Raw genomic sequence first — 16,621 nt, forward strand, 5'->3', positions numbered from 1 at the left:
ACAGGGAGGTACATACCATCAGGTACAAACACTTGTCCCCATCCTCTCTGAATTCACTGGATTGTGTAACCCATGCCCCTTGTCAAGCAAGTGCTACTTAGGTAATGGTGAAGGACTCACTCAGTCCTTCTGTCATACAACAGTTCCACTGGCCTTGATTCACAGAATCAGGGTAACAAAACTTTATTCTTACTGCCCCAATAACAGAGAAAACTGGGGATCCCACACTAGCCAAAGTAACCACTTTGAGTTGCTGTTGTTTCATGCCAGGCAAGTGGGTGTGCCTATGCAAACAAGATCAGCCCCTGGAGTTCTTTTCCACACTCACCATAATTCACCACCAGATGTCAGGGTAGAGCTCATCCTGACTCTGCTTACATATATAAAGCTCATGGCACAGAGTGCAGGCTGGATAGCAACATATTACAGTAAGGCTCAGGATATCATCAGATTGGCACACACACATCCTCATTGATGTTGGGGTGACACAACCATTGAGGGTGAGGGGGAATCTCATGACTGCCTTCAAAATTACAACTGGGAAATAAACAAGGAAAAAATATGCTTCATTTCTCTTAAGTAAATGTCAGGCTCAAAAGGAGCTGAGAGGGAATTTTCATAACCAGTCTGACTTTCAGCAGCATTTTATAAATCTCCGTATCCCTCTTGTGTTCTCTTTTCTTCACCCTTTCCTTTTACTTTATCCAGTTCTACACATCGTTTTTTATAGCACGTTTTCCATCTATGTCTCTGTATCTCCTTAGTTCTTCTCTAGTCACATTCATAGATCATTCCACCTTAGGTTCCCAGTTCTCTCCCCTGAGTTTTTCCTTTCCCCTCTGTGTCCTCTGAGCGTTTTCCCTTCTCAGGATTGTTTTGCTTTCACTCTTCATTTCAGTTTCTGCCACTTTCCTCAGGCTTCTCCCTTTACTCGTTTCACTTTATTTTTTTCACTTTCATTTCGTCTCTCCTTTCTGGTTAAACCTGCCCTGTATGTCCTTCTCCCCTCCAAAGAGCCAGCTCACATTCATCCAGATGACATCACACCACCCCCAATTCCTTCCCACAGCAGCATCCCTTCCCTGGTGGCCTGGAGGTCACACTCCTCAGTCCCTGGGTCTCCCTCTCCCAGGTTCTCTCTGCTGATGCAGAGTCTCCAGCTACTCCCCAAACCCCAATTAATTCATGTTGTGTTCCTGCCACCCCACATCTGCCTGTTCCCCAGCCCAGCTATTAATTAAGGCACCAGTTCCCACATCACTTCTCACCCTGAAACTCCATCAGTTTTGACCATTTACCTCTGCCCCTCCTGGTATATCTACTCCTTCTGCAGCTCCAAGAGTTTTTCACCGCCTCCCCCTTCCCATCTCTTTTGCTCCTGGCAGTGAGGGGGGAGATGAGGTACTGGGGTTTGGGAAGACAGGAGTCCTCCACAGTCAGAGAGATGAGTGAGGGGTTAGTTAGATGACAGTCCTCCAAGGTCATAGACACTAGGATGACTGTGGCTAGAGAAGCCTATTTTTTCATTTCCATTGGCCTAGTTCTCCCATGTTTCCATGACACTCTGTGACCAAGGATCCCCAGAATCCTCCTGGACCATAGAGAACAATGAGAAACAGATTGGACAATCCCTGGGGTGATGAGATTGGCTTCTCCCTGATCCCTGTGGTTTGACAGTCCAGACCTGAGAGCCCATGGAGCATCCAGGGTCCTTGAGACTGCACTGCAGAAAGTCTTGGGGAAGAGAGAAGTCCTCCAGGGTCATGGTGACGAGGGTGTGTGAGGCTAGAGAGGATGATTTCAGGGTCCCCAATGGCTATTCCCCCTGTAACTCTGAAATATTCTGATCTGGGATCCCCACACCCAGAGCCAGGGACGGATTCTCTCCCCAGTGAAGGAGGCTGGTGGGAAAGTGAAGATCGGGGCCTCCTTATTAACATCAAAAAATGTCACCTGCCCCTGCTCACAGTCTAGAAAAACCTGGATCCTTTTGGGGACCCAGCTCAGGGGCAGTGGGGTCTCCATAGAGATGAGAGCTTTGAACTGACCCCCCCACTGCCCCACAGCCCAGATCCCCCCCTCAGGGTTACGGCTGATCCCTCCCTTTCTTCTTACAGATTCTCTGGCGACCCCCACAGCCCAGTGTCCCTCATCCCCCACCTCCACTTCCCAGGAATGTTTCCCCGAGGTGAATCCCTCACAGCCCAGCACACAGAGCTCAGTGTCAAATCTCTTAGGATTGTCTGGTAGATCTTGCCGTGTGTCTCCCCATCTGACACTTTTCTGATCATCAGCCAGGACTAGGACGGGATGAGCCGTGTCTGGATCTAGAGTCACATTCACTGATGAGAGAGAGAGAATCAGATTGTTAGGGGCAGAGCTCAGCCCTGGTCCATTTCTCACACTTCCCAGGCAGCCCTGTTCTGGCTGGGATCCTGGATCCCAGAGAGCTGCCTCTGTGCTGAGCGCATGAGCTTCAGCAGAGATATCACTGCAGTTCTTCAGCTGGGGAGTGGGAACCACTTCTGTACTTTCTCATTTGGCTATAGATGCTGCAGCTCCCTGTTCCATAGCTCGGGCTGCTTCATTCCCAGCAGCAGAGACACAGCAAAGAAGGCACCAGAAGCTTTTTATTAGGAAGGCAAATAGGAGGCAGATACCAACTCTGAACCCCAAAGGGAAGCTTCCTCTCCTCAATGCATCCTCCACTCCCAGGCCAGGGAGCAGAGGTGAAGATGCAGCACTGGGGAAGAGCCAGTGGTTCAAGGCCAGGAAGTAGGAGGTGCCATTGGGTGGGGCAGCCCCTTCCCAGCCCAGAGAGATGAGAGGGCTGCAGGTGACAGCACTAGAGAGACACCATCTCCCCAACCCACAAAGCAGCTGAGCTCAGCCCTGCCCAAAGGAAAGGTAGGTTGCTGGAGAAGAGCTGGGGGGAGAGTCTCCCCCCAGATGAAAGGGGAAGGATGTGACAGCCAGGAGCAGGGAGATCTCTCCACTGACTGCCTTGAATTAGAAAGGCTTGTCGATGTCAATTCAAATGACCAGGTCACAATGAAGGTGGTTTGGGGGCTGGACAGTGAGAATGTGTCTGGTTATTGGTATGAGGGAGAGTTGTTTCCATGGCAATTTTCTGTTAGTTGAAGGAAAATCTCCCGCAGAGCTCCCCCTTGGTGTGTGATCCCAGAGATCCCCCCCTTCCCTGCTCTAGCTCAGGCGGCAAAGAGTTAGGAGAGGAAAGGGGTCACAGAGATGAGCGCACATGGTCTCTGATTTACACCACCAGACCAGGGAGCTGCTTCTCTGCCCTGAGCGCCTGAGACCAGCCAGAGATGCCCTGGCAGTTCATCTCCCTGGTTGCTGGGAGCTGCTGTGGGGGCTGCAGAAACTGCCTTTCTCCCCTGTTCCTTGCTGCAGCTCCCTGCTGGGGCTGCTCCTCTGAAAGTTAGAGAGGAAGGTCTGAACCTGAAGAGGATTGAGGTAACAGATATAAACCCGGGGTAGCTGTACACTGAGCCCACCCTTCTCTCCCTGGCCTGGGAAAAGAGAAGGGGATGGGGCACTGGGGAAGAACAACTCAATACCAAAGAGTGGTAACTAAGAGGTGGCATTAGGAGAAGTAGCCCCTTCTCCAGCCCCTAGAGAAAGGAGGAGGTGGCAGCATGAGAGGGGGACCCTCTCTCTCTAACAGAGAAAGAAGCAAGCAATTGAAATCAGAGATCTCAGCACAGCACAGCTGAGGAGAAAGGTGGGATGCAGGTGAAGAGCAATGGGAAAGAGCCCCTCACACAGGGGAAAGGAGAGGAATGTCACAACCCTCTGAATTGAATATTTCAAAGGCATCTGAATGTGTCTAGAAACATCAGGGTAAGTGTGTGTTGGTCAGTGAGAATGTTTCTGGTCATCAGTGGGTGCATGGACGGACGCACCATTGAAATTGGTATCAGGATTGTTTGTGTGACTTCAGCTTGGGATCTTAGTATTTCATGTTTGCATGTTATTTTTAGAACCATGTGTCATGGTCAGTGTTGGTTTGGTTTGTAACTGTAGCTACATTTTCATGTGTTTTTTCTCTTAATGGAATGATAATCTCCCCCTGAAATCTCACCTGGTCTGAAGGATCGTAGTAATTTCTCTCTTTCTGTCTCCAGTTTGCAGCACAGAGTGTCTGGAGAGGGAAAGTATAGAGTGTCAAGTATCAGGGGGTAGCCGTGTTAGTCTGTATCTACAAAAACAACAAGGAGTCTGGTGGCACCTTAAAGACTAACAGATTTATTTGGGCATAAGCTTTCATGGGTAAAAACGAAGAAGTGAGGTTTTTACCCATGAAAGCTTATGCCCAAATAAATCTGTTAGTCTTTAAGGTGCCCCAGACTCCTTGTTGTTTTTGGAAAGTATATAGGAGATGAGATTTCAGGCTGTCATATCCATAATGGCAGTCCCACTTTTAATTGACATAACTATGTTTTAATTATATGAGAAAAACAGTTGAAGAGAGACCAGCAGTATATGGGGAGGCTAAACAGCTCTGGAGCACGTGCCCTGCAGTTCTGTACTTGAGAGAGAGAAACTGAGGTACTCCAAATTTTGCTATATTTTTATCTTAATGATTTTACCAAAGTTCATAGAGTGAATCAGGGTAATACACCCTTGCTGATGGGTCCCTGCTATATCTGCTCAATTCAGCTATTTCTCCCTTTTTATTAAATAGATTATGAACCAACTGGCCAGAGACCATCTCCTCCCACAGTTGAAGACCCACATACTGATTTCTCCTCCTAGATCCCTTCTGTGTACCTTTGAACTTTCTCAGAGTCTCCATTACAGCAATATTTTTCTGGGAGAAATCACTAAGTCTCTTTTCCAGCTCAGGAGAAATCTCCACTGGCTGCTGGAACTTCCCCTTCTCACACCTGGAGAGAGAGAATTTCACATTATTACATTTCATTCACTGACTCACTATAATTCATTGCTACTGGGGAAGCTAATGCTTTATGGGGCCTGGAATCAGAATTACCCCACTTCTCTCAGCCTCAGAGCAGGTGCAGCATAGGCCATGTCTGTGCAACCTTCCCCCAAAGGCCCCACTTATGTTTTTCACTCTGGTCTGGACAGAGCAGATCTGCAGATAAAAAGGGAATTGAATCTCCATGACCAATTCACTCCTTCGTCTCCATGAGCTAATCCTGGTATGTTCCCATGTTTCTTGTATGCATAATGTTATGGGATCTTTCTTTCAGGAACTAGACTGAGACCTCAGACCTCTCCCAGACCCCTTGATACCAGCTCATTTCACACAGGTCTCCAACAGTCCCCAGAGAGAAAAGTTGCTTGGACACTGCTGATAAGGGCATGATTGTAAGTAGTGCCCTAGAGGTGAAAGGCTCATATTGCATTCCGAGAACTGTGAGGCAACCAGTCCCTCAATGATGTCACATCTGCAGGAAATACTTTAGGTCAATCTTTCCCACTGAATAGATAATTCCAGAGTCCTTTATAAAAGGGTGAGAACCTCAGGATTAAGTTCACCACCGAGATTTGTTTCCAAAATGTGACCCTGCCTCACATTTTGCTGTAGAGCCCAGGGGAAATGTGGAGGCAACATGCTCCCCAAGCCCTTTCCTAGGCTAATGAAACATAAGGGAGAGAGAAAGAGCCACGTACCTGCTCAAGGTGCTTCTGAAATCCTAGAGGGGAGAGAGACAGAAAAACAACCTTAGTCCCACATGACATGATTGCCACACACTAGGGATCCCAGGGAAGGGATTTTTCAGCTGAGGAAAAGAGGCACTGCCCTGGCTCCAGAGCCATGGATCTGTTGACTTAATGTCATCTCTGACATAAATGAGTCTGTAATTCTTCAAAGCGCATCCGTAATTCACATTTCAGGAATGCACACACTGAATTACACTGTGATCTCTGACTGCTGGACTCCAGTGCCCATGATTCAGGAACTGTGCTGTCCCTTTGCAGGGATCTGGGATTTTTCTAACTCAGTCTCACCTGCAGGAATTCATTGGCTGGCTTCTGACACTTCCCCTCCAGCTCACTGATCTGGTCACGGAGACAGGAAATCTTCTCAGAGAGTTTAGTGACATTCTCATTCTGTATCTTCAAAATCTCCTTTTCCAGGTTTTCTAGCCTGGCCAGCAGGAGTTGCTCTTGTTTCTGCAGGAACTGCTGCAGTTGCTGAAATTCAGATAAAATCTTCTGCCTCTCGGTTTGTGTCTGCATCTGGTTGGAGTTTTTTTAAGGAAAGGAGAGGTAAGAGTTAGAGAGAGAGGCTATGGCCCTTTCTTGGAGTTGTGAGTGTGCAGGAGAGAGAATTTCTTTGCAATAAGATGTCTAACACTTGCCTATACTCTGTGGATACTAAGGAAAGGATTTTCTAACACCATCCTACTTGGCCCTAATATCTCTTTCTGGGATGTTTCCAAGTCTGACATGGTCAGAGCACTGTGTGATTAGAGGCCTGTGTCTATCCTGATCCAGAGCAGCAGCAGGCAGGACTCAGCACTACATTGACAGGAGATGCCAGAAGAGAAAAAGAAATAAACAACCCAAGAAATGCCTGCAGACATGGGCAGTGAGCCCTGTATGGGACACAGTCCGCTCACCTTGGGAGTTCTGTGAAAGCAACAAGGACTAGAAATTAACTGATTAATTGGAATGAGTTAGATTGTCTTGGATTCTGCAGAATATGATGTGGAAGAGGGTTTCTCAGGGCCTGTGTGTGTGTATGTGTGTGTACAGACACACAACTCTAACACAACCACCCATGGTCATGGAGAAACAGAAAGAAGTCCACATTCCCCAAGGCCACAGAGGGAACTGCTTACAAACAGACGCCCCACCGCAAGTCCCTGCAGATTAGTCACAATGGGAACCTACCAGATACTTCTGACTTTTTCCCTCTCCAGTCGCTTTAAATCCCAGCAGCTTTTCTCTCTCTTCCCTCAGAGTCTCCAAGTGGGCCTGGATCTTTTCCTGAAGAGACAAAACAATTTGGGTGGTCTGAGCTTGAGAGTGTTTGTGGAGGAGGGTGTTTGTCCATCCCAAGCCAAGACAGCTGGCCCTACTAGGTTTATGACATCAGAGACACCAAGGAAATGAAATCTCATTAATGGAGACTGGGAGAGTTGTACATTCAGACTGTTTGAAATGATTTGTCCTCTTTCTTCATTGAGTTAAACAAACAGGAAAAGGGATTCATATGGTGGTATAAGAATAAGATTTTGCTTAAAAAGTGATACAAACCTCAGACAAATACAGGAGTTAGAAACATGTGCTGGGATTCTCAAAGGAGCCCAACTCCCATTGAATTTCAACCCTTAAACCCCGGGGATTATACAGGTTGGACAGAACTGGTCTAAATGTAAGGAGAGCGTTGGCTCTTTACTAAAACTCAGTGTTGGTTTTTTGGTTGGCTAGCTCCCAGTACCAAAAGAAAGGGGAAGGGTCGATGGGAAATCAGGACCCTTCCCTGAGACTGACAGTCCCGAGGGGAAATGGGGAAAGGCCAATGCTCCAGGTCAGCCTATTTGACAGAGTGAGCACGCTAATGAGGGAGTCGGGAGGCCAGGGTGGTCCCGTCCTACGAGCAAGCTGGAATTGCTTGATCAGACAGAGTGGGGTTGAGCTAAGTAAAGAGCAGGGTCCTGAGCTGAGCTGGGAGCAGAGTCATGCCAACCAGAGAAGCAGCCCAGGGAGCAGGTCAGTGCTGAGAGCAGGACTGCAGCAACAAAAGCCAGAGAAGCACCCCAGGGAGCAAATCCGTGCTGGGAGCAGAGCAACAGAAGCAGCCCCGAGAGCAGTCCTGTGCTGGGAGAACTGAAACAGCCAGAGCCAGAGGGGGCAGAAAAAGCAGTCCCTCGGGCTGGAGGCAAAGCAGCATCAGTGCTGAGGCAGAGTGGAGCTGGAGCTGGGGCTGGAGCAGTCCGGAGCTGGGTGCGGTGAGCAGCCAGCTGGATAGAGTGAGGGGGGACCCTGGGCCACAGGCTCAGTGCAGGGAGACCCCACCATCCAAGAGGCCTTGCAGGTCAGACTTTGAGGGGGGCAGGGGCTGATGCTGGGAAGAAGGGTCCTGCCACCTAGAGCCTGAGGGCATGTGGCCACCACCAGAGCAAGTGTCCAACCCGCAGCATCCCTGCAGCACTGCCAGGGCCTGAGAAGGAGGCCTGGGATGTGTGAGGAACAGACTGTGAACTACCCTTGCATTCCAGAGATTGCTGGTTGTGATGTCTCTGTGCAACAGAGCGGGATGATGTGTTTTCCTTTTACCTTTCCCATTTTTCCTTATTTTTTTTAATCAATTGTTGTTTAATAAATTGTATTTGCTTTGAACTATGATCAGTGGGTCAGGGAAGTGTTCAGTGCAGAGAGAGCACCCCAGAGTGGGGACACCATAGCCCCTGCCCTAAGTGACCACGACAAGGTTGTGGGTCGAGCCCCCAGGAATCCTGGGCCCAGCCTTGTTGGGGTTACAAGGACTCTGCCACACAGGAGAGTGGAAGGGGAGCCCTTGAGGGCAGGCAGGCCTCTGGGCAAAGGAAGGGGGAGCGAGGACTCAGATCCTTTCGCTAGCCCACTTCACCAGGGTAGTGTATAAGCCAGGAAAGTTCCCCACAATAGCGGGCCCATTTCCCTGCTTACGTAAGCACAAGGGCAAATCCTCTTTGACAGGCTAGTTTGTGTTAAGAATTGTTGGAATTTGACCAAATGCTGTCCTGAACATTTTCATTTGCAATTCCCTCTGGCTAGCTACCCAAGATTCCCTAGAAAGCCTCAAAGAAGCAATGGATTCTGGGAGATTTCAAAAGGCTACATTATGTGACTCCTGGAACCACTCTGGCTGATCCTTGCCCACACACACAATAAAACAGTTCAGACTGGCACAGGACAGCATGGCCCAGGGATTAGTTTTGCTACAATCCAGTCTAATCCCAATGGTATTTGGCATGGACCTGCGCTCTCTGGAGCCCTCTTGTGGGCGGACTCAAGGTGTTCGGGGTCCACACAGTGTTTAGCACAGTGACCTCCTCTAGTGCAGACCATCATCGGAGTTAAACGCTCATGGAGCAGCATGGGAGTTCAGAATCCCAGTGGGAAACCTCATCACCCTGCTGGGCCTGGGACCTTTATCAAAGAGTTTTTCACTTCCAGTGGCCACAGTTCATCACTGGCAAGTGCTGGTGGGTCATAAAAATGGTCTAGTGCAGTGGCTCTCAACCTTTCCAGACTACTGTACCACTTTCAGGTGTCTGATTCATCTTGTGTACCCCCAAGTTTCACCTCACTACTTGCTTACAAAATCAGACATAAATATACAAAAGTGTTACTGCACACTGTTACTGAAAGTTTGTTTATTTTCTCATTTTTACCATAGAATTATAAAATAAATCAATTGGAATATAAATATTGTACTTATATTTCAGCGTATAGTATATAGTGCAGTATAAACAAGTCATTGTCTGTATGAAATTTTAATTTGTACCGACTTTGCTAGTGCTTTTTATGTAGCCTGTTGTAAAACTAGGCAAATATTTAGATGAGTTGATGTGCCCCTTGAATGACCTCTGCACACCGACAGGGCGTACCCCTGGTTGAGAACTACTGGTCTAGTAATTAGGGCTCTGAGTCTTGGGAGAGGTGAGTTCTATTTCCACTTCTGACACGGACCTGCTGAGTGACCTTGGGCAAGTCACTGCTCCTCTCTGTGCCTCTGTTTCCCCTCCCACCCTTTCTCTGTCTTGTCTAGTTAGACTGTAAACTGCTCAGAGCAGGGATTGTCCCTCCCTGGGTTTTGTGCAGGGCCAAGTACAATGGAAGTCAGATCTTGTTTGGGGTCTTTAGGGGCTACTTTTATGTAAATAACAGTAATAAACACTGTGATACAAATCAGAAACAATAACAACAGATTGTAACCCCCCCCCCGCCTTTTCCATTCTGAAGGCAACAATCTCGTAGAGATTGGCCTGCAGCTCATGTGATTTAAACCTCACTGATCATTTAACAGCTTCAGTTGAGTTGGAACTAGATTTGAAATAGCTTCAACTCCCCAGAGAAATGTTTCCCACAACCGTAATCTTTAATATCTTCATTTTCGCCTCTTTTGCCATATTCCCCTGTACATTTCTTTCAATGCCATTTTTCATACACTTAAGGTGTGACAGAGTTGAATGATGCGGTTACATCAGTAGCTGTAGTAGGGAAAAATCAAGTATAAGTGGCAAGTTGTGGTGAAATAACTTGTAATTAAAATTCTATTTAGAATGAAATAGACTGGACAGAGGTGCCCTACCTTGTTCTCCTGGGCAGGCCTCTATGGGTACCATGGTGTGAGCCCGGGATCTGTCACATATCACACACATGGGGGTTTAATCCTCTTCACAGAACAGCTGAGAGATTCTAGGTGCTCCCCACACCCCTTCTCCCTTCCTGCTCCCTTTGCTGCCTGTAAACTCAGCCTTGGCTATTCGTAGAACATTAGCCAGTTGCCTGTTCGCCTGAGGTTTCTCTGCTGACCAGTTTCTCTGCACTGAGGACAACATAGACTGTATTGGATGCCTCCCAGAACTGTGTGAGAGCTCACTGGTAACATTACAGCTCTTGAGACTTTTCAGAAAAGTGTCCCAATAGGACGTTGGTCCCACAATCAGTCCCTGTGCTGGTGTTGGGGGGTGCAGGGCTCCCCACAGCAGCCCAGTCTCCCTGGGTGGCTCTTACCGTGGCCTGGCTCCAGCTTCTGGCCTGGCCAGGGGGTGGGGCCTTGCGGGAAAGAGGAGGCGCAGGGGGCTCCGGGAAGAGGACCATCAGGAAAAGGCTGGGGATGTGCTTCACGGCAGGTGAGCTGCTCACCTTATCACCCTGCCACCAACACTCCACACCTGCCCAAGGCTACTATGCCCATGTTAAAAAGGGGATAGGCATGGCCGTTCTGGGGGGGCACAATCTAAAGGGGAGGACATGTGACCACCCCCGATTCTCCTCTGCCCAGCCTGGATCCATCACGCTCTACTCTACCACACACGTTAACTGCAAGGGGGTGTCTTTCCTTCTCCTGCTGTGCCACCGGCACTTTCAGCCACTCTGCCTGGTAGCTGGGCTGGGCTGGGAGTGGGAGGGAGTGGCTTCTCACATGGCTGAGGGTGTCCTCTCCGGGTTGGGTCGCTGACTCTGTGAAGTGCAGCAGCTGCCTGAGATAGTGAGGCTAGCTGTGAGGGGAGAAGGGGGAGGCTGTTAGCCCCTGGGCCCAGGCAGGGTAGGCTGCTGTGAGAAGCTGCTGGTCCCACCCCTTCCACTTCCCGCCCAGGCCTAGCTGCCAGGAACAGGGGATGAGCATGCCAGGGGCAGGGGGCAGGGGCAGTGGGAGGACAAAGCCCCTCTCTGCCCCCACCCCACCCCGGGCAGGCCAATTTGGCGGGGGGCATTTGACCCGGCATGCCCACCAAAAGACATTGCCTCTGGCCCTCTCACTTTTGAAAGTGAGGGGTCCATGGGCCTCTTGTCCCCCCTCCCTGGTTCCAGCACCCCTGCCTGTGATGCTGAGCCTGCAGGGGCAGAGACTGTGTGTCTAAGGAGTGATATTAAATTTAAATACTAAAAAGGTGGTTAATCTGGAATCAATGTTTTAAATGCCTGATTCTCATTTACACTAATGCTGTTCTTGGCAGAAATCACAAATTTCAAAGGGGGGTTATTGCTACTGTCTGCCTCTGCCAAAGGAGTATTTTTATTTCTTTATTTGGGGGAAATGCAATCTGAGCACAGCCAAAAATTCAGAAGGTGCCAAACTGTTTTTGAAAAGTAAATAAATTACACATCCAAATGCTTGCTGTGGAGGTGTGTGGAGGGGAGTTGTTAGGGAGAAGAGGAATGAGGGATGGGAATAAATGGGAATAGGTAGTAGGGGCGCGGTAACTCACTTTTGCCTGTTCAATGTAAAATGTCTACAGCCCCTGCACAGTGTGTTTTATACAGAGAGAGCAAAGGAGTTGCGCTGCTCCCAGCTGGCTTCCTACCTCCCCTTGGTGTGTGTTTATCTGGATAGACTGTTAGCTCTTGCCTGGAAGCAGAGTGGGAGCTAGAGCAGCCCCTGAAGCCAGCAATCCAGCCAGGCCCCTGGAGGAGCAGATTCCACTGAAGGTGGAAAGGTGTCCTACAGCCATCTCTGCCCTCCCTCTCTGATCCTGTGCTGTGCTCAGTTCAGCCGGGATGGAGAGTAAATGACTCTGGTCTATTTAATGCACCATGTGAACAGAACCCGTGTTTCAGACAGGGAGAGCAAATGGGACATGCTGCCCCCTCCCACCTTCTCTTTGTCTCTACTCAGTTTAATAGATTACAAGCTCTTTGGGGGCAGGGACAGCCAAGCTGCCAGCACAGATTTGTGTATCGTGTATTTTCTTGCTGAGCCCACTGATCTCTTTCCTTCCTGCCACACACAGGCTGGGGAGAGGTGGACCCCAGAACAGTAGTTCTGGGAGTGAACACCCCATTGAGATCCATGAGACAGTTCCCTCTTCTCAGAGCTTTTGTCTCAGGCTCTCGACAGACTCAGACGCATGTCACTGTATCGGTTCTGCTTGGGCCACATTTTCAAGGTTTTCTTTTCAATCCTCTGGGCTAGAGTGTTACTTTTTGGTTGCTGACTTTTTTTATAATGAAACCAGAGGGTCACTTTTAATCAGGTGACTCCAGAGATGGATCTCTAGATAAGAGATCTTAAGTCCACTCCTGCACTTATGCGCCATACAACAGTAATGGCTGCTGTGCTTACCATGGTTGTGAATGCCCTGCTGGCAGTGCCTGGCCTGTAAGGGGTGTGGTGGGAGCAACCAAAGTCTTTCAGAATTGCTGGGGGGATGCTTGATTCCTGCTCAGCCCCAGGCCCTGCCCCCACTCCACCCCTACTGCCAAGCCCCAACCTGCCTCTTCCCACCCCTGCTCTACCCTGACCTGCCTCTTCGGCCCTACCTCTTCTTGGCCACTCCCCCAAGCACACCCCACCGTTGCTCCTTGCACTCTACCCAGGGCTTACTGCATACCACTGAACAGCTGATTGCGGTGGGCAGGAGGTGTTGGGGGGAGGGGGAGGAGCTGATTGATGGGGCCCACCAGTGGGTGGGATGCGCTGGGGGGGCAAGAACTGATCTGGGGGGCTGCTAGCGGGTGCTGAGCACCCACTATTTTTTTTCCATGAGTGTTCCAACCCCAGAGCACCCACAAAGTCAGTGCCTATGGGCGAAGCCCATTCCCTCCATTCCTGGCCTGGCAGCAGCACAGACACCTCCAGTTTCAATCCTGTGTGTGAGGAAAGTGCCTCACACAGAGCTCTAGTGACCACATCTCTCTAATGAACGGTGCAGGGTTAACAGGTTGGGGCAGGATTGGTAGCCAGGGCTCCCTGCACCTGTCCAGAGGGAGGGGGTCATGCAATGGTGAGATTTAGGTAGAGCAAGAGACAGAGAAAATCTGGGAAAGTGGGAGAGTCTGTGGATGTGAGAGGCTTAGTCAGAAAAGGGAAGGATTGAATTAACCAGGATCCAGACTGTTTCCTACCTTGTATTTCTGGGCAGCCTCCTCCATGAGAATCATTGTGTGAGCACCATGCTCTGGGGATCTCTCACAAACCACACACAAGGCTTCCCCGTCCTCTTCACAGAACAGATCCAGGGTTTTATTGTGTCTCTCACACAATTTCTCTTTTCCTGGTTTTAAATCCATTTGTTTAATTTTGTCAACTATATTTGCTAGCTGATAGTTGGGCCGGAGAGTCCCTTTCCGGATGAGGGCTCTGCAGTTGGGGCAGCACACAGGGTCATAGTCCCCCTCTGCCCACGTTTCGTAGTGCTGAGTGATGCAGACTCGGCAGAAGTTGTGCCCACAGTGTATGGACACTGGGTCTGTCAGATACTTCAGGCAGATGGGACATTTGATTTCATCTTCAATTTCCTCTACGGGTGTCACAGAGGCCATGGCTGCTCGGCACTCTTGGCTTCTGTTCTCTCTGCCTCCTGCTCTGCATCAGAAATGGTTTTGCTGGTAATGGGAGGTTACTGTTACACCTTGTATCAGCTGCCCACAGGAGCAGACTGAGGTGAAGGAAAAGGAGAGGCTGGGAGGAGGAGCTGGAGGAACATAAAAAAAGAAGGAAGAAGGAATTATGTGACACAAGGAATGGGGGCAGTGGGATGGGAAGAAGCAGAAAGGGAATGAAAGGAAAAGTGAGGAAGGAAACAAACAAACAAGAATGCAAAATCTTAAACTAAGGCTTTGTCTACACAGTAAGCACCCAGGGGTAAGGAGGGACTGTACCTGTCTGATTAGCTCAAGGCACCACCTTTGCTGGCACAGATGCACGGCTATTGTTAGTGTGCTAGCTCGAGGAGAACCAGCATGTGTATGTCTACCCGAGCTGGGAATCACACCCTCCCACCCCCACATGCTGTATAGACGTACCCTCAATCAAACCAGGACATTCTTCATTCATAATAAGGGTGTCAGCAGACACTTGCACTGAAGTAAGAATAGGTGGGAACTAAACCCAGTTGGGTTATTTTAGTGATTTTTTTTTCTTGGTAAACATCTAGCCATCCACCTGGGACCAGCAGGGCTATAGGGGTTCCTGGGGTTAAGGTCACAGGCAGTTTGTGTGCTCGTGATAAGGAAAAAACACCTCGGCAACTCATTAATCAGGAGCAACCCTTGAACTGAAGGGTGATTTTATGGTGAATTGTCTAAGCTTTATTACTTTACAATCTAAAGTTTACAATCCAGGCCATTCAAAACTCCAGAGAAAACCTAGAAAGAAGATTTTAGTTTTGAACTTTGTAAAACTCCATATACAGAAGGGAAATTAACAATCCTTCACGTCTCAGCACTTTCAGCTGCCTCTGTGTCTTCCCTTCATTTTTTCTCCGTGGACTAATATTGAGCTCATGATCACTCTATAGACTGGATTTGCTGGGGGCAAACATGAGTCAGAGATCCTGAGTTTGGTTTGCCTGACTGCAGGGAGAGGAGTGTCAGCTCGGAGAGAAGGGGAGTGTTAAGTGCAGAAAGCTGGATATGCTGAATTCTATAACTTGCAACAGTCTATTCTCTTGCATGGATTCTTTGCCTGTGGTCCCCTGCAAATGTTTTCCATCAACTCATTTGCCTTGATCGGTTGTTTCAATTGGGAGGAGAAATTACAAATCAGGTTTTCCTTTGGTGAAATCTTTTTTATTTACAATGTCCACAAAGTTCTGTTTCCTGAACACAGTAGTTTCCTGAACACAGTAGAAACAAACAGCAGCAGACAGTTTCCTTACCCAGAAATCCAAGTCTGCCTTTCCAGGGTACCCTGGACCTGAAGCAAGCTCTCTCTCAGTTTCCTCCCAAGATGACCACACTCACTAGTGCTCTCTTGGCTTTCTGCTTCTCACACACACACAGCTGTCAGCCCGCATTAAGTCAGCTGTCAGGCCCCTTAAGTCTGGTCTACTCTCAAAACTTAGACCAACCCAGTTACATCACTCATTGCTGCAAAACATTCCATGCCCTGAGTGCCATGGCTAGATCGACCTCTCCCCGGTTAGGTGGGTTAACTACAGTGGTGGAAACACTCCTGTTAATGATTCCAGAAGCATCTGCACTAGAGCACTACCGCAGCATAAAGGCTGTAGTATAGACATACCCTTATTCTTCATGAGGACTGGTCTACACCTAAAATGTAGCTTGACATAGCTACATTGTTCAGCGCTGTGAAAAAATTCACATCCCGTGTGACATATTTAGGTCACTCTAACCCTCCGAGAAGACACAGCTAGGTCAATGGCAGAATTCTGCTGTCAGCCTAGCTACTGCCTCTTGGAGAGCTGGATTAACTACTTCAATGGAGAAACCACTTTGATTGGTATAGGACGTGTCTATGCTACAATGGCATAGTGCTGCTGTAGCTGTTGTAGTGTAGACACACCCTTAGACTGTGATCCACAAAACACAGCATGCTCGTTGGGAAGCCACCTAAACCAGCCAATGGGAGAGGGGTATGTGCTAAGCCCCCCCACCCATGGAGTTAGGCAGCTGCTTAGCTGCACACAAAATAGATAGAGGTGGGGCTGGTGCTTGTGCTGTCTCCTCACTTCTTTTATTATAATGGACCTCCAGGACTTCAAGAGCTAAGGTTGAGACCAGTCTTCTGTTTAAAACGTGACTATTTAAAGTGTGCTAAACTCTGCATGGTTCCTGATATTTTCTTGATATTTGAAGTGGCCTGTGGAGGAGCAGGGTAGGTTAGTGTTTTGAATTGGACGTCATTTGATGAAGGGTTCCCTAGATACAGCCCCCTGAATAAAACCACTTTTGCTGAAAGTGGATGACTTTTACCAGCGTTTTCATGCTCACTGCGGGGAAGAAGACCAGGGCTGAGCATTGTGCACCAGCGTCTCACTCACTTGAAGGTTTCCCCCAGAGAGTGCATGCGACCCACCTCCCCTGTCTGGGAGCAGACATCACAGCACTATTGTGATCTCAGTTTGCTTCTCCTGACAAGACCAGCTCTCAGAGTCCTATGGCTGCTGCTCCAAAGGGACTACACTGAGCATGTGCAGAGAAAGGCCTAGAACAGTGGTTCTCAATT

At 48.9% G+C, this 16,621-nt stretch overlaps 1 protein-coding gene across 1 annotated transcript; it reads right to left on the reverse strand.

The window, feature by feature from the left end:
- Nucleotides 1-466: 466 nt before the first annotated feature.
- Nucleotides 467-14,060, reverse strand: LOC117887166 (tripartite motif-containing protein 10-like). Its single transcript, XM_034789486.1, has 7 exons — nucleotides 13,558-14,060; nucleotides 6,889-6,984; nucleotides 6,001-6,231; nucleotides 5,662-5,684; nucleotides 4,795-4,910; nucleotides 4,106-4,165; nucleotides 467-2,342 (listed from the first exon to the last, which is right to left on the reverse strand). Exons 1-7 carry the CDS (start codon nucleotides 13,972-13,974, stop codon nucleotides 1,801-1,803), a joined length of 1,485 nt encoding a protein of 494 aa, XP_034645377.1. The 5' UTR covers nucleotides 13,975-14,060; the 3' UTR covers nucleotides 467-1,800.
- Nucleotides 14,061-16,621: the final 2,561 nt, after the last annotated feature.

Source organism: Trachemys scripta, chromosome 14 (genome assembly GCF_013100865.1).
Source record: "Trachemys scripta elegans isolate TJP31775 chromosome 14, CAS_Tse_1.0, whole genome shotgun sequence".
NCBI lineage: Eukaryota > Metazoa > Chordata > Testudines > Emydidae > Trachemys > Trachemys scripta.

Bases quoted from the DNA above. Each gene is read 5' to 3' on its own strand.
- LOC117887166 (XM_034789486.1), bottom strand. From the start codon at position 13,974: ATGGCCTCTGTGACACCCGTAGAGGAAATTGAAGATGAAATCAAATGT. The intron at 6,232-6,888 runs GTAGGTTCCCAT...AACTCCAACCAG, and splicing joins GAAAAAGTCAGAAGTATCTG to ATGCAGACACAAACCGAGAG. The intron at 5,685-6,000 runs GTGAGACTGAGT...TCTCCCCTCTAG, and splicing joins CAGCCAATGAATTCCTGCAG to GATTTCAGAAGCACCTTGAG.